This window comes from Xenopus laevis, chromosome 9_10S, assembly GCF_017654675.1.
Source record: "Xenopus laevis strain J_2021 chromosome 9_10S, Xenopus_laevis_v10.1, whole genome shotgun sequence".
Classification (NCBI taxonomy): domain Eukaryota; kingdom Metazoa; phylum Chordata; class Amphibia; order Anura; family Pipidae; genus Xenopus; species Xenopus laevis.
The window spans coordinates 82822172-82840186 of record NC_054388.1 but is presented as its reverse complement, the minus strand read 5'-3'; the positions used below and the strand labels follow the sequence as shown (position 1 = coordinate 82840186).

Below are 18015 nucleotides of genomic sequence, written 5' to 3'. Positions count from 1 at the left end.
TTCTTTGTTTTTAGGTGAATCCACGGGGATTGTCTATACTGCCTGAATGGCCCAGTCATTTTCATGCATTTAGTAATAGTTCTCGCGTGCACATGATGAAACATGGTGCTGGTTAATATTGCCTCCCTTTTTATACAAGTACCAGAATTATGGAGGTTAGCTAAGCGTATTCATGACTTTTTACTTTAATTTATACATTAGTCTCTCAGTGTGTTAACAAAATCAAGTCGTCACATTTTTAGTATTTTACATCCACCAAGCAACCGGCCATTGCTTTGAAGAAGTAGTAGTATATTGCGGAATCTACTATGTTTTTTGTCAGTAGATACGTTTACTTTGCATATGAGCCACATCTTCACTCTTTCCTCAATTAGCATGACTAGTTATATTCCAGGGATATTTTCTCACAAGATTCTCAGTGGCATAATGTTTATTGGTTCTTTATGGTTTTCCTTGGGTAGGGAGGTTGTGGGTCCCACTGGGTTTTAATATTTGAATACTCTATTTAGTACAAGACCACTTGGGTCATGCTTTGGGGAATACTGCTCGTTGCCACACACCCACATGTCATACATCTTGGTTTATCAATTTCAGCATATCCATTTTACATTATATAAACAAGTTGGGTGGGTTCTTTGCTTGCCTTAATATAGGGATTGGTGTTTGGTTCATTTTTGTGTTTATATGTGTTTGTACTTTACACCCAGCTTTTAGTTAGCATTATGTACAACATAATACAATAAAAATACCAGTTAAAGTCTGTGCAAGCATTAAAAGAACATAGTAACCTGTAGATTGTGGATGAGAACTGGACAACAATGAAAACAATTTTATTAACAGGATTTATAAACAGATACAGCTTGTTTCTTAAAATCCATATCACATTGATGAACAATAGCCGAATAACTTAATGGTGTTCCTCATTTAAAAACAGCGCACAAAGCATACTGAATCCATATTAACAAAGAAGCTATAAGGATACATGATTGAAGAGTCTAAAATGATATATACAGTACATAACTGTTAGTAGGTTCCTCATTGTGGATTACTTTCTTTGCAGTTTATTTCATCATGCTTCACTTTCTCCAGCAACTGAATTTTGCACCTCTTCTTCTAAAATTGGCACAATCAGATTATCCTTGGACATCAAGTTATATTTCATCACAAATTTAGTGAACCGGTGACACAGAAAGGTCTCATTCTACGAGATAAAAGAAAACTTTTTAAAAATAGAACTACATGAATTGCAAAACTTGACTAGTATAAATATGTACTGGGTTTTAATCTATAAAAGTAAGGGGCAATCATAAAAATACACATATTTGATATGGCCGGGATGTTCATTTTAGACCATATTCTACATTTGCATAGCCCCTGTGAGGAAAAACATTTTTGCAAATCATCTTAATTATTTTAAATATTCCATTTTGAAGCTACAGACCTGATAAGCCACAGATCAGCCCTGCTAAAGTTCTCACTTCTGTGCGCTCAGCTCCCTGTAGGGGATTTCTTTGCCCAGGACTTGGTAGGTATCCATACAAAAAAAAAAAAATCAAACTGAACTGGCCCTGCACCTGCTTCCTTCTCCTGTTACATTTGCAGATCTTTGATGGGATTGGCTGGCAAGATTTAGCCAATAGGATTAGTGAAATGCAAATGAAGCAGGAGAGGGGAGGTATGTGCAGTAACCAGATGAGTGTCAGTTCCTGTATGGGCAAAATGGAAAGCCGTGTCGGTGATCCCTAGCTGAGAGGCAGCAGAGGAGAGAGACTTTTATCAGCAATGATCCACAGCTTATATGGTCTGTAGCTTCAAAACTTATAATAATAAAGATAAATTAAAAAATGTTTCTCCTGACTGGGGCTATTCAAATTTAGACTTTATGTTCTGAAGTTGAACCACCCCTTTATATTTTTCTATTTTTTAGTCTTGTGATTGTATTATATATTTACAACCATATTATTATAGAAGTCAATTTTATAGTAATTCTAGTTATAATACAAAAGCTGATTTTTTGTATAAGCAAAGTATAGTCTTCAAGAAAAAATGACCTATTAGGAAATTCTCCTAAAGTCAAAGAGCTTAGCATTTCCTGCGAATGTTTGGTTCAAGTCAAACTGTACTTAAAAAAAAAAAAAAAAAAAAAAGGTTAAAAAAAAAGGCATCAAAAAAGGATTTAACGGGACATTTATGCAAAATGGAAAGAAAGCACACAGTATTTACAGCAGCACATGTGATCAGTGCTGTTCACCTTATACAAGATGAAAGGAAGATAAAAGTTTGCTGGTCTTGAAACTAGCCATTCTATTATCTCTCTCAATCTGGAAGTGAATCAGATTGTGTCTCTCTGAATCTGGAGATGGGCCCTGCAGATACGGTACTAAAATATTTCTTTCTTTCCTAAAATATTTTTATCACTTGCCATTAAGTCTGTGAAGCAATTTGAAAGAAAGATTAATAAAATTATTTGCCCTAGAATATCACTGCCTACATCATTTTGCCTTAAATCCATTCTTCCAAATGCTGGGTATTCATACTGATACACAACTAGCACACTGCCATATACATATTTGCACAGTGTTACTTATTCTCCTATTTCTTCCTATTCCTCCTGAAATAAAGCCCAGAACTATTGTATTGTTCTACAGATAGCCAGAAATGCTAGGAAATTATATATATGACAAATACCTGGTTATGTACTAAAACCACTACATTATGCAGTCTAAGGACTAATGTAAAGCTTATTTGTTGCTATATAAACGTGCACCCTATTGCCCTATTTCAGTTTGATTGGCGGCCCCATGGATAAACAGAAGCTTGTTTATATAAACTCTTTTTTTGAGTTTCTGAAGCAAGCAAGCAGCTTGTACCAGTATATTACATTTTCTTTCAATATGGTGGAATATAATAGTTTAAAAGAGGAGAGCCCTTTAAATCTGTAGAAAGCTCACTTTTGGCGCTACTGGTACTTTAATAAAGAATTCTTCCTCTTTTAGAAATAAGATAAGTTTAAGGGGCTTATTTATCCTTTCTTTGGATCAGCTGAAACCTAGGTAAATATGATGGGCATCTGCCTCTTTTTCATCTCAGTTAATATGACACACTTATTACACACACAAAAAGCATAATTTTAACAGGTTTTACCTCATATTCATCAAATATTTGACGATGATGAAAGTAAGCATGTGAAAATATTCTGTAAATTCTGCGGCACACTGATCCAAGTTTAGCTACGGATGACTCCTTTATGCTAACCCTAAAAAAATGTAAACAAAAAATATAAGTTAGTCTAAGCAGTTTCTGGCAAATCATTATCTATTACTAACAGAGCATTTATAAAGTGAATAAAGTACCCCCTATCAGAGCTATAACACATTACTATATTGTGCCTTCTTAATTTCAAGTTAGAATATTATTTTGTTGTGGCTTCTTCAATTCAGTATGGAATATTATGTATTACCAACTTACCTGCTTGGAAAATATTTGTTGCTATTCAAAAGACATGCAGCACCATCAAGTGTGTGTCTAGTGTAGTCTATTGCAGGGCACTACAAAGTCAAAGATAAACAAAAAAATTATAAAGCTAATATACACTAAATATTTTACATAACCTCTTAGAAATGTATGTAGATATAAAAGCAATATGAACAATGGCCCATTATTTTTAAAGCTAACTGCAAAATACACACATAAAAAAAATATGATAATTGGGATATTGTTGCTCATTTAAAAAATATAATTTCATTACTGTCAAACTACAAAATATGATGATTGTGGTGTGATTCTGACATGATAACTTTGCAAGTTTGCAAGTGGGAAAGGGGAAGAGAGAGAAAAAGGAAATGAATGATAAAATGTACAGTTTTTTTTTAACAGAATAGTAAAGTGTACCTTAATTCTTGTAATTATTTTTATTCTATTCAATATTTCAAAATTCTACAATGGTTTTACCTCTTATAGTTCCCTTTCATTAATATTAAAGACACCAAGCTGCTTAAGACTAGAATTTATATATACTGTATACATATTTACCTCTTTTGGTGTCTTATGAGCTGCACAAAGAAATATCCATTGTTCTGTAGCAGTCATTTGAGTACAAGTATCAGGGTGGCATTCAGTCTGAAAGAAAACACAGTTGAAATGATTTTGAGAAGTTTCAGAACAAAGTTTGATGTGAAAATGCCTGCCAAAAGTCTTAAGAGGGGCCCATCGCTCTTGCTCCACCCACAATACCTGCCTACCGCCCCCTTCACTGTTTGCCGATGCTCCCCGCCGGCTCTCAATTAGGAGAGCAGTTGCAGACGGGAGATTTGCTCAGAGGAAGCAGGCCCTGGGATCCGATTCCTCTATAGTTACCCCATTGCTACAGGCCTGATTATTACATTCCGTTTCTAAATGCACATGATTTGGAGCTGCCATGTAATCAGAGTTAAAGTAAATTACTAATTAGCCTTTTGTGACATTTCTATTCCATACATAGAGTATATTGTGAATCCGTTCCTAAGCTTAGGTAACTGACAGCAGCTCAGTGCTTGTGTTGTGAACCAGTAGAAAACAAGATGGGGAACAACGGGGGCATCAAAGAAGCACATATCTTCCCTTCCCTGCTAAAGGGCTGTGGTTGCCATGGGCTACAACAGAAACCCAAAACATAATGTGTAGCAAACTGGCAACCTGTGTATAGGTCACCTTTAGTCAGGCTTGAAGAGAGACATGGGGGAGGCACTTGGGCTGCTATTGCAGGTTTTCTGGATCCAAAAAGTATGCTACAAATTGCATTAACTTCATGCAAAATTATATTAGACTAAGTGACAGATTTATAAAGATGTGAGATTAGAGTTTCTCTCAGAAATACTCACCACTTTTCATTTATTCCTAAGGGATTTTTAGAAGTGTATTTATTAAATAGTGAACTCTGCACTATTTAATGAATACACTTCCAAAATCCCATAGGAATGAAAAACTGTGAAAAACTCTCTCACATTTTGATAGATCTGAAAAATCAAGGCATATACTCCCTTTAAAAAAAGTCATAATGGAAAAATATATATGTGTTTTCCACACATAAATAAACATGCCCAACTTACTAACTTTATAAATGTAGCAATTTTTTCAAACTTTACTTCCAAAATAGAGGCTACGGTTTGCCCTTTGTTACGATGTTCTGACAGCCGCCACCTGTGCTGTGCAGGAGCGTCTGCCCCACTGCCCAAACGTATGTAAACTTCTTTTGTTTGGCTTTGTAACAGACAGAAGCTTTGATGAGAAATGCACAGCACAATTTTCTATACTTTTGGGCAGTGAAGCCAAAAATTTCTTCTAAGCAGTACAACCAGCGGTCATCAGATCATCAATATAAACATCTGTGAGGCCAAAGAGGGAAACAGACAAACAAACAAGTAAGCATGTAAATTGGGGATAGGCTTGTGTGGAGAACCCAGAAAATCAATTTTAGTGTTTTGGTTTAAGAAAATAATCTAAGCATAGTCCCCCTCCCCCCACCATAGGGAAAGTAAAACCAACAAAAACACAAAGTAATGCGGTCCCAGAAGTGTTTGAAATTATAGAGATATTACCTGAAGCTTGACAGCAAGTCCATTGAGTTCAAGACAAAATTGCCTAAAAGGTAATCAAACAAAATAAATTAGATGAACCTGAAGTACAATAATGCAAGAACAAATTTTATAGTAACGATCTCTACAGTGAAATGCACTATTACTCAAGAACAAAAATTAAAAGTTTTTTCAGCCAAATAAGTTATTAAATAAATGTTCTTTAGTTGTTAAATATTCAACATTTAAGATTAAAGGGATTGTTTTAACTTTTAGTATGATGCAGTGACATCCCGAGACAATTTGCAATTGGTTTTTATTCAGCAGCTCTCCAGTTTGTAATTTAGCTAACTGGTACCTAGGGACCAAATTAGCAGCAATGTGTTGATTTGAACAAGAGACTAAAATATGAATAGGCGAGGGCCTAACTAGAAAGATGAGTAATAAAAAGTAGGAGTAGCAATAGATTTGTAACCTTAATTAATTACTATATAAACACCATTCTTATATTTAATTTTTGTCAAAGTGAAAACAGGCAAGAAACAGAACAAAAGTATAGTACAATACAGGCCATCAGGTTTCCAACTGTCAATAAATACAGACATATCAGGTTGCCAATTTAATTACAAATATTGGATAATGCTTATTTGATCTACATACCAAGGAAGGGGAGTAGTTATACTGCTTACAATACTGAATTGAAACGAGAAAGCCACTGTATTGCCCATTTGTACACCTCTGTTCCCATGTATAGCGTCCATGCAGCCCAATTAGCTACATACTGAGCTCGGGTGCCGTATATTGAAGATATAAGTTCCTCCAATCTCATATTTTCACTATCCATTCTGCCTTTGAAAGGTGTAGATTTCCGGTGCCTGGGGATGACTGCTGTAGCTGCCTTTAACACAAACAGGGCAAACCCTTTTTTATTTTCCATGGGCCTGGTAACATGGACAGTAGGAGTATTTCTGAATCTGCAGGTGGTTCTATGCCCAGGACCTGTTTTAAATGTTAAGTACCTTTTTTTCAGAATTGTTTGATAGAGGCAGGTAATTTAACAAATACAAGGCCAATAATTTTAAAAACGTTCAATGTGAAAGATAAGGCCAAAGCAGTACACTAAATTCAAACTTGGACCAAGTTAGAGGTTCCTTTTTGTATATACCATAAAAGCCCAAAATTAAAGGGTTGGTAACCTTTAAAAAAGAACTAAAGCACAACTAAAGAAGTAGGGTAGAAAAGTTATATATTATGTTTTGGGCTTCTGTACCAGACCAATGTAACCACAGCCATTTAGCAGTAAAGATCAGTGTCTCCAAAGATGCCCCAATAGCTCCCATTTCTGCTGATTCACTGCACATGCTCTGTACTGCTGTCACTTACTGAGCTAAGGGACCCACTCACAATATATAGTACACATAGAATATATATGTCACAATATAAGCAGATTAGTAGTTAATACAGATAATTACAACATGGCAGCAAAGAAACAAGTGTAACTAGCATCAAAATTTAAAAATCAGCCCTGTAGATGGTCTATGTAGGGTAGGTTTTTTTTAATAAGGGCTTTACTTTTAAGTTCACTTTTAGTATGTTACATTGAGGATTTTCATAACTCTGGACACTGGTTGGGGCTGTAATGCACGACACTTTCCATCACTTTTCCCTATGTTATTTCTTCAATTGGGAATGTGAGAATGCAGTGCACCCCCCAAGTCCCAGGGGAGGGTTGCGTAGACATTTGGCTCCCTTCCACCTTGATTTGTTGCACCAAAGAAACCTTGGGGAAAAGGGTCTCTCTCTAGTTGTGAGGTACAAACCCTTGCCCCCCCCCCGCTGTGCTTTAAGACCAGTATGATAAAGACTGCAAAGCTCTTCTGAGTCTTTTGAAAGACTTTCCAAAACATCCTAGTCCTTCCCTTTGATATGTGTTTTTGAGAACTGCATGACCGTGGAGTTCCATAAATATATGGAAAAAAAAGTCACTCCTAAAAGTAAGAGTGAACAGCAGCAGCAACTGTATAAAGCTGGGAGCAGATGGACTGTTGGCTCCACTGCTCTCAGCCTGCATTTTTGAAAGCTGAGAGAAGCTGATTCGCTCCCTTTCCCAGGTCTTTTTATCTGCAATGAAAAGTGCTGATCCACTTGATAGCTTTCACATTTTTGGCCCGGCCTACATGTGCCTACACACAAGTGGAAGCTGCACTTTTCAGTGTAGATAAACAGAGCTGGAAAAGGTGGAGGGTTTACTTCTCTCAGCCTGAAAAAAAAGATTTAAAAAATGTGGGCGTAGAGCAGAGGAGTCAATGCTCTGGCCCTAAGGACTGGCTGGCAGGGATGGGCGAATATTTTCACCTCGTTTCGCTGAAAAAATGACGCCCATAGATTTGTATGGCGGCGTGCGTCAAAAAAAAAAAAATAAAAAGACGCGCGTCAAAACAGTTTCGCCGCACGACAAAATTTTTTTGACGCCCATAGACTTTAATGGGCGTCTGCGACATTTCGCCGGCGGCGAATTTTTGGCGAAGCGAAACGGGTCAAATTCGCCCATCCCTACTGGCTGGTAGATGGACCCTTAGAAATGTTGCACTTGATAAAACACAGCTTCTCGATCACTAAAGATACGTTACAGTGCTTTTATCCTTCCTTCATATAATAAATGCAACAATTAGTCCATATTCTAGGACAGAAGTCAATTTGTTCAAGGCTATGTAAAGAATATACAGTCTAATATTAAATATATATGGAGTTTGCTATTTTTCCTTTTCACTCCTCAATAAATGCAAACTGCAATTGCCAACCGCCTGTGCATAAGACTGAACTGGCTTTCAAAAAAACTTTGGGTAAACACCATACAGAGAACTGCCTTGATATATTTAATTATTTAATATGAGTCAATTAGCATAAATAATTAATACCTACCGAAGATGTTCATACTTCCACACACCTTCATCCTGCCCTTCGGGGGGATCCAAAATTTTGTCAATGTTAGAACAATCTGTCCTTATGTTTTGTTGAATGTACTGTAGAAAGTTGAAAAAATAAACCAGAGATTTAAATGTCTAGTAGAGTAAAGATTTAGCCAGGTACACTTATGGACAGCTTAAAAACATCTTTTTAGTACCTTTTTATTTGTTTGTTTACAGTCATTTAGTCCTGTAAGGTATAAAGTCCACTTTGTAGCCCATCCATGTTCAATATGCCTGGCAGGCAACAAGAGTACTGACCATTAGGGATCACAACTACAACTACTCTGCCCTTTATCCAGCCTTTAAGTGTTATAAAGCAGAAATCAGGATGGGGGGGACCTTGCTGGATCCCAAGCAAAAATGAATACACCTTTTTAAGTACATATTAAAAAGGTTGGGGTAAAGAGTGAGGCTAAATTAAAAAAATTCTAGATATTTTAGGTTATAAGGGTTGCCAAAAAACAAAAATGTGCTTAAGCAGGTTCTTTTTACTTTTTTAATGTTTAACCAAAATTAATGTGAACAAGGTCCTAACTGAATACAACTTAAAGGAGAACTAAACCCTAAAAATGAATGTAGCTAAAAATGCCATATTTTATATACTGAACTTATTGCACCAGTTTAAAGTTTCAGCTTGTCAATAGCAGCAATGATCCAGGACTTCAAACTTGTCACAGGGGGTCACCATCTTGGAAAGTGTCTGCGACACTCACATGCTCAGTGGGCTCTGAGCAGCTATTGAGAAGTTAAGTTTAGGGGTAATCACAAATTATCAAACAGAAAATGAGGTTTGTCTCTAATATAAGCTGCTGCTACAGGGCTGATTATTAAATTCTGATGCTAGTTGCACTGGTTTCTGTGCTGCCATGTAGTAAATATCTGTATTAATTACTAATCAGCCTTATATTGTGACATTTATATTCTATGTGTTCTGTCTATTGTGAGTGGGTCCCTAATCTCAGTAAGAGACAGCAGCACAGAGCATGTCCAGTAAATCAGCAGAAAAGAAGATGGGGAGCTACTGGGGCATCTTTAGAGACACATATCTTTACTGCTAAAGGGCTGTGGTTGCCTTGGGCTGGTACAGTAGCACGAAAATATAATGTACAACATTTTTAGCTACTTCTTTAGTTAAGCTTTAGTTTACCTTTAAGGTAGGTTTATTAAAGGAACAGTAACACTAAAAAAATGTATGTAAAAAATCAACTGTACCCTACTCCAATAACAGCTCTACATACATAAAGTGTATTCTTTGTCCAAAAGACGTACCCTGTATTCCACAAAAGGGCGACTCTGCAAAATCCATGGTGGGATGCTCCAGCGCCCCTCTTAGCCAGACTTCTAAACTGGAAGTTAGCTCATGCTGACCTAAAACAGATTTCTCACTTTGTTTGGTTTAGGTTACAGGAGAGGGTGCGAGTGAGCAGCTATTATGCCTCCGCATAATTGACTTCTGTAAGTGCTGCACGCAGGTAAGGAATATACGTTTTCTGTGTGTTCGATTTATGGCTGACTGGCATGCTGCATTTACTGCTCACAGCACTTTCTGAGCTAAGGCAAGTTTAGGAATAACACAAGAACAAGCTTCTGGTTCAGAAGTCTGGATAGGAGGTAATGTGGAGCACCACACCTTGAATCTTACAAAGTTCACGTCACCCTTTCACCTTGTTGGGAAGATATCCGGATCCAGAGCACACAGACAGAAATTGTGGTTGTCAAAGGAACATTCTGTACCGGCCTTAGTGGTGAACCACTTTTATTTAATTAGTTCAATTAAATTGAGAGGGTGGGCATCGTAAGCAATTGCCGAAGACACTACATAAGAGACTATACAAGTCAACTAATTCTGTTCAGGATGAGGCATCCTTATAGGGAGATCTGGGCAAAATAGTAGACTAAAGTCAGATATGCTTATCTGTAGCAAGCAATGGCAGTCAGCAACAGGAAGGCCATCAAGGTATTGTCACTGCCTCACTTTATTTCCCAGCACAAATCGCCTCTCCAGAGGGAATGAAATGCCCAAAATAATAGCCTCTGTACATTCGGAATTGCAGCATTGCTGTAATAACACCAATACATCAGTAAATCATACCCGTTTGTAGGCTGCAATTCCTCAAGCAAACTTTGCAACACATTACCTTAGATTACATTTGGTCAGTGTCATATTATAAAAAAGGCACTTATCTTCCACACAACTTTTAAGAATGAACTGTAAACCCTCTGTGTATGGAAGAATATCTGTTTACCAAGCCTTACCTGCTGAACTGCTAATGTACTATCCATTTCCTCAAAAGATTCATCTGGCCAGTTGTAAAAATCCTAAAATGCAAAAGAAATAAGAAATATAGACCATGCCAATATTGGGAAAAAAACAAGATCTGAGCTTGTATTCATTCAATACGGTTTTACGTTGAGCTTTAGTTATAATTATTGCATTATTAAAGCTGGAAATCCCTAAAGGAAAAGCAAAAAAAAAAAAAAGTGTTTCAAAGTAATTAAAATAAAAGGTTCATATAGAATATTGGTCATCATTGTTAAAACAAGTGTATTCCCCTTAAAAAAACACTACTACAGTAATATAGCAATACATAAATAAGCTGCTGCATAGCTGAGGGGGCAGCCATTCAAAGGAGAAAAGGCTCACGGCAGATACCAGATACTCTATGGAAAATATGTTGGTGTTCTACAGAGCTTATCTGTTATCTGCTTTTAACCTGTTCCCTTTAGCTGTATTCGAATTGCCTCCATTGTTACACAGCAGCTGGTTTATATACACAGAATAGTAGTGTTTCAGTTAACAAAGCATCAAAGTTCCTATGGAAGCCAAAATTTATTTGGGAAAGAACGACTAATGCAATGTTTTTCGGTTAAGTTGTTTTTGGATTGTTCACCAAAAAAGGATATTTTTTTTTCTTTAATTGCTTTGCTTATTTTATTTTTGACTGTTTTTCCATAATTGAAGTTTAAAATTCCAGTCTGGTGTTTCAGTCTGGAAGTGCAGTAATATAGGAGCAGATTCTGAACTGTTACAATTTGCTACATTTCTCTGCTGCATTTGTGGAATATTAGCAACTATCGTATTAATTAGAACACCTGCATTTTATGAAACTCAGGGACTCTGTTCAGATAAGAAATGTATCAATTAATGTATCATTTAGTTTTCAGAGTTGGTGATCCCCTCCCGGTGCGGCTTTACAAAGAAAATATTAAATAAAAATTTGTAACTGAAAAAAATCTCTATTTCTGGTGAACAATCAGAAAACAACTGAACTGAAGTCTTGAAAGGTAAACAAGCCTTTTATGATCCAGCCACATGATTCTTCAGGGCACCAGACCTTTGCATCATTTAATCAAAATTCTTATTAGCAATTCTTTAAACGGGTTGTTCACCTTCCAAACACTTTTTCTGTTCAGTTGTTTTCAGATTGTTCCCTGGAAATACAACCTTTTTCAATTACTTCCATTATTTATTTATTTTTTACAGTTTTTCCAAAATCTAAGTTTAAGGTCCCTGTCTCTGGTGTTTCAAAGTCTGGCAGCTCAGTAATTCAGGTGCAGATGCTAAACTGTTACAATTTTGCAACATTCAGTTGATACATTTCTCAGCAGCATCTCTGGAGTATTAGCAACTATTGTATCAATTCTAACAGCTGCCTGTAATGAAACTCAGAAATTTTGCTCAGCAGGGACAAAGATAAGAAATGTATTCACAAATGTATCAATTTAGAGCAGTTTACAGGGCCGGCGACCCCCTCCCCAGAGCTGCTTGAGAAGGTGAAAAATGACACTTTACACTTAAATTTTAGAAAAATAGTGACACATAGAAAATAGAAAGTAACTGGAAAAAGTCGTTATCTCTGGTGATCTAGCTAAAAACAACTAGTTGTTTGAAGGTGAACAACCCCTTTAATGATTTCCAATAAACAGATGAAAGACAACATGGTATTTAATTTCTTTGGTGCTACAGTTTGAAAAGTACTAATCCAAAGTGCTAATCACTTTATAATATTATTATTATTTTATGGTCACCACCCCTTTTAATAGGGGGACATGATCAATGACCATTGCCCATAGATTAAAACATTATGCACTTCCTTTGCACAATGTGGTATCAGGTTTCTCCTCACCTTTAAGTTTACTTTCATTATACCTTTTAATAGTTGTAATATGGAATTTGTGTTCAGTGAATTTGGTCTTAAACATTCTATTGTCTTACCAAAGGGAATATGTACATTCAATAATAAACACAAATAGTCTTACAGCAATCATAATGTCCCCGACTAATATATTTATGGCAATAATATGGATGTACAAACCATTTTTCCTTCAATATTGCAAAAAAATACTGTTAAAGTGTGTATTAAAGAGGAAATATATTTTTTGTGCACTTTTTTTGTATTAGTGTTATACCTCTGTGCAATACATGCCTGGGACAATTCTAACACCATCTCTATGACAGATAAAGGATATCAAAAACCACTCTTTTATTGTCGAGATTTCCGTTTCCAGTAATATCGCTTTTCCAATATGGATGTACGTTTGGTAACAATCCAGTACAAGATACGGTTTTATTATAACAGAGAAAAGGAAGTTATTTTTAAAAATTAGATTTGTTTAAAATGGACTCTATAGACTTCCCATTATTCTGAGCTTTCTGGATAAGAGACTTTCAGATAAGGAATGCCGTACCTGTACTATCAATACAAGTATTTAAGTAAATCACTTTAGTTATATTTATATATTATTTGTTAGCAACTGCAACTTTATAACATATGGTTTAATTTAAATAGATCATGAGCATAGGAAGAATAATAATTCAGGCTCGCATCCCCCAACATTTAGGGGGTTATTGACTAAACCTCTACTTTTTTCTCACTTTATTAAAAATAAATTAGACCAAACTCTGAAATCTGAATCCCCTTAATTTACCAATACCCGACAAAATAATCGACAAAATCGAATGTCAATTCAAATCATGAGACTTTTTCAAATGGTCACACCGAAAACTCGACTATCGAAATGTTGTCCGTAAAACTCAAATGTATTGGCTTATCGAACAAAAACCAGCACAAATAGCCCAAAACTATTAAGAATCTTGAAGGTAAAAAACATGTTCCAGTTGTTAAAGGGACCATCTGCCATTGACTTCTACATGATTTTCACAGGTTTCAGCTGGAGTATTTTCAGGTTCTGATTTTTTAGCAGCTTCAGAGTATAATCAATCTTGAAAAGTTTTTTTTCCCTCTAAAAATGTTTACCCTTTAAAAAAACTCAACCAGAAAAAATTGAGGGTTAATAAATGTGTTTGGAATACAGTATAACCAAGCACTACAAAACTGTTGAGGTACCAAGTTCCCAAAAATGAGGCTGTTACCAGTACTTTTGTTTAAAGAACCTGCCTTTAATGAGCCAGCATATCTTGGGGCCCTAACTCGTGTTATTTCAGATTACCATAACTCTTTTGTAAGGACAGACAATGTAACAAAATCTTTGTGTCCTCTTTATACAGAAGTAACTATTCAGATCCTCCCACCAATCTATAAATTTCAGCATTCCATAGAGTACTACTAATACAAAATATTATGTACATTTAAAGTTACCTATAGGTCAAATTGGTTGTTTTTACTCAAGGGTCTACTTTGGTAGGAAATTGCTACTAGTCCCTTCTCAACCTGTCAGCGAACGGACTACTGCTGCACAAATATGGCAGTTTAGCATAGAAGAACGTGGGGGGTGAGCAAAGTGATGTAAACTCATTGAGCAAATACTTTTATGGCAATAGCAAATAGCAATAGCAAAGGCAATTTTATCATAGATGTAAAACAAGGTTTTATTTCTAGTGTCAGTATCTCTTTAATGCTGCCATTAGTTTACTGACCTTCAAGCAGAGATTTCAGGTATATCTAGGAGAGTAAATTACATTTCTCCCCAATACTTATTCTAAACTGGCCTTTAGTGTTACACCCACTGCCTGCTACTCTTTTAAATTCACCAAAGGGGCCATCGTTTTTGAACAAATGACCTATGGGTTTTCAAAAGTGTTGAACTTCAATTGGCGATCCATATACACTTGCCTATCTGACACATGAGAATGCTCCACTCCAGAAAATTATAAATCTACTTAGCAGAACATTGATTCAAATTGGTAGGTGTTTTCCAATTTACTCAGCGTCAATATTCCATCAGTTAACATTAAAGAAAATCTACTGAGCAGCACATTGTGGCAAAGGACAAAATATTAAAGGGGTTGTTCACCTTTAAACTAACTTTTAGTATGATGTAGAGCAGGGATCCCCAACCTTTTGAACCCATGAGCAACATTGAGAAGAAAATGGAGTTGGGGAGCAACACTAGCATGAAAAATTTTCTTGGGGTGCCAAATAAGTGCTGTGATTGGCCACTTGGTCACCCCTGTGTGGTTTGTCAACCTACACTGAGGCTCTGTTTGGCAGTGCACCTGGTTTTTATGCAACCAAAACTTGCCTCCAAGCCAGGAATTCAAAATTAAGCAGCTACTTTGAGGCCACTGGGAGCAACATCCAAGGGGCTGGAGAGCAACATGTTGCTCACGAGCTACTGGTTGGGGATCACTGATGTAGAGAGTGATGAGACAATTTGCCATTGGTTTTCATTTTTTATAATTTGTGGTCTTTGACTTTTTATTCAGCAGCTCTCCCATTTGCTATTTCAGGAATCTGGTTGCTAGGATCCAATATACCATAGCAACCATGCACTGATTTGAATAAAAGATTGGAATATAAATAAGAGAGGCCTGAATAGAAAGATGAGCAATAAAAAAAATGGCAATAAAAATAAATGTGTAGCCTTACAGAGCATTTGTTTTTAAATGGGGTCAATCACCCCGATTTGAAAGAGTCAGAAGGTGGCAAATGATTTGAAGACCAATTAAGAAAATTGCTTAGAATTAGCCATTCTATAAATTACTAAAAGTAAACTTACAGGTAAACCACCTCATTGAGGTCTCTGAGGAAGTGCGTAGACACGAAACGCGTCAGACCTCAGACGCTGGATTCTGTTAATCGGATGTTAAAATAAAGATTTTCCTTTTGTCCATTATCCGTGAGTGTGTGATTCTTCAAGGATACTGGAGTGCGCTGCTCCAAAGTGTAGTGTGCGGTTACACGTCTCCTTAGTGACGGACTCGGGGCGGCGGCACCCGGGTCATAACGTGGACGGGGTAAAGCTCCCCATAGACGCGCCGATGCTTCTTGCCGAACGACCGATTTTAGGGAAATCCGACCAATCCTTCGATATTTTCGTGCGGTTAGTGGGATTCAAACGATCGTACATCTTACGATTTTTCGGCCGACATCTGTCGGGAAATTGATCGGCCAGGTCAAAAAATCTTTGTCGGTCCCAGTGCAATCTCTCTATGTTTGCAGGGCCAAGCATGCAGCTCCCCTTTGTTTTCCTGGCAAATTGGTCTTTTTAGTTGATGGTAAATTCGTACGATCGTTCCGAGAAGATCGTGGTCTCACGATGAGGATCTGATCTTTTAAAAATCTCAACATCTATGGCCAGCTTAAGACTCAAATCACATTGTATTATTAAGCGATTGTTATCTGTTGTGGGGAGCCCAAGTGGACGCGATTGATTACGGAACCTACAGTAAGTGCAGGGTCCGGGGCAGTAAGCACCAGATAGATAGATAGATAGATATATATATATATATATATATATATATATATATATATGACCCCAGATGCATATATTTCCTTTCCTCATTTGAGTTGGATTCCCTGTATTTATTTAGTAACCCGTATAATCTGAATATAGCGCTGGATCATGAGAACCACCTCATTAACCCTTTCAATGGACCCAAGCACAATAGGTGGCATCACATCAGAATCACATTCCTGCCTTCTGATTAATGACGCCATTACATACAATGGGAGAATTACACAGGAAGGCAATACTGCAAAAGAGAAGCCACAGACGCCCTAATAGCGGTCGTATGATCACATCGGTTGCCATGCGCATGCTGTGTGTAGCCAACAGTTTGTAGGAAGCAACAACGTGCCTATATATAGGTCACTCTAGAATGAACTCAGTAGACAGTTTTCTTTTGAAGCCACTAAAAGCGGAATAATTGTCACAAGCAGTTTTTCAACATGACTGGGTAATAACAAGTCTAGCCTAAACAAATATACACACAGCACAAGTATTCTATTCCCCAGCAAGCATTATTTACACATGCGTACTCCTGTTTCCCTTATAATGTGTAAACACAGACGCAGAGTGGGCTTCTGGGCCTACAGCTCTTATACTAAACTCTATAATTGCCAGTTCCAGCCGTTTACCTAAACCCAAGCTGTTATTAACTTTACACCACAAGCATTCGCTAACTCCACGCTAAGGGGTGTGTAAATAATGTAAACACATTGCTACTGACACGAACATCCGGGCCTTCATCAAGTAGACTCGCCTTCACGTTATCAACACACACGTTCCACCGGATCTTGTGTATTTTATGTTCACAGATAAAAACGTTCGTCGTGGACAAGCGCACTCTTTACCTGAGTCTTGGTGCCCGGTCTGTTTCTCCTCAGCACTGCTGTACCCTCCGCCATGACCATAGTGACAGGGGAAAGCTATAGGAAGTACCCGTATGAGGATGCCGGATGTAGTCAGGAGAGGAGTCCCCGCCCTCTAGTTTCAGAGCGGTCTGAGGGTGGAGAGTGGCGTTCATTGGGAAAGGAAGCGATTGATCAGAATTTGGAGCTCTGTGCAGAGGAAAGAAGGCTTATTCCTGTGAAAAATAGGACAATATATATATATATAATGAATCAATTTTATAAGTTATAAGACATGCGAAGGCCATTTTATCAACAGTAACCACGACTGAACTTACTGGAACTCCTTTATCAACACTGGGCAAATTTGCCCATGGGCATTTACCTATAGCAACCAATCAGTGATTAGCTTTTTTTAAAGTAGAACAATGAATGCAGCAATCTGATTGGTTGCCACTTACTGCCCATGAGCAAATTTGCCTAGTGTTGATGATTGACCCCCACTTTGTCTAAAAACCAAGAATGCAATGGCATTTATTAAAAGATGCAAATATAAAAAGCACAAATGAAAAAAAAAAGCGCTTAAGGATCTGAAAATAATATGACTACTTCCAGGGCCGGGCTAGGGTTGCCAACATTTATAAAATTTACCGGCTGCTGGGGGTGGGGCCTCAAATGGGCGAGGCGTGATGTCAAAAGGGGCGGGGCCACGCGACGGAGACCCGCGGACGCTAGAAGAGGTAAGTTGCAGGGGATTGGGGGCAGGCCGAGGGCTCCTTTTGATTGTATTACAAATTTACCGGCAGCTACATTGCCGGTAAATTTGTAATACCGGCCTTGGCAGATATTTTACCGACTAGACCGGTAAAATACCGGCCGGGTGGCAACCCTACACCCTAGGCAAGGACTTCACTCAGTGCCCCCCACCCGATCCTGCATTACCATGTTCCAGCTAACGAT

The 18015-nt window shown here is 37.4% G+C and overlaps 1 protein-coding gene across 1 annotated transcript; it reads right to left on the bottom strand.

Annotated features, from left to right (window-relative positions):
• Positions 1-814: 814 nt before the first annotated feature.
• mob4.S (MOB family member 4, phocein S homeolog) lies at positions 815-17190 on the bottom strand (the record flags this gene model as incomplete). Its single annotated transcript, NM_001095477.1, is given in 8 exon segments — positions 815-1201; positions 3145-3256; positions 3469-3548; positions 4033-4119; positions 5577-5619; positions 8475-8575; positions 10778-10840; positions 17059-17190. Coding segments are annotated over 8 exon segments (678 nt in total). The 3' UTR covers positions 815-1069.
• Positions 17191-18015: the final 825 nt, after the last annotated feature.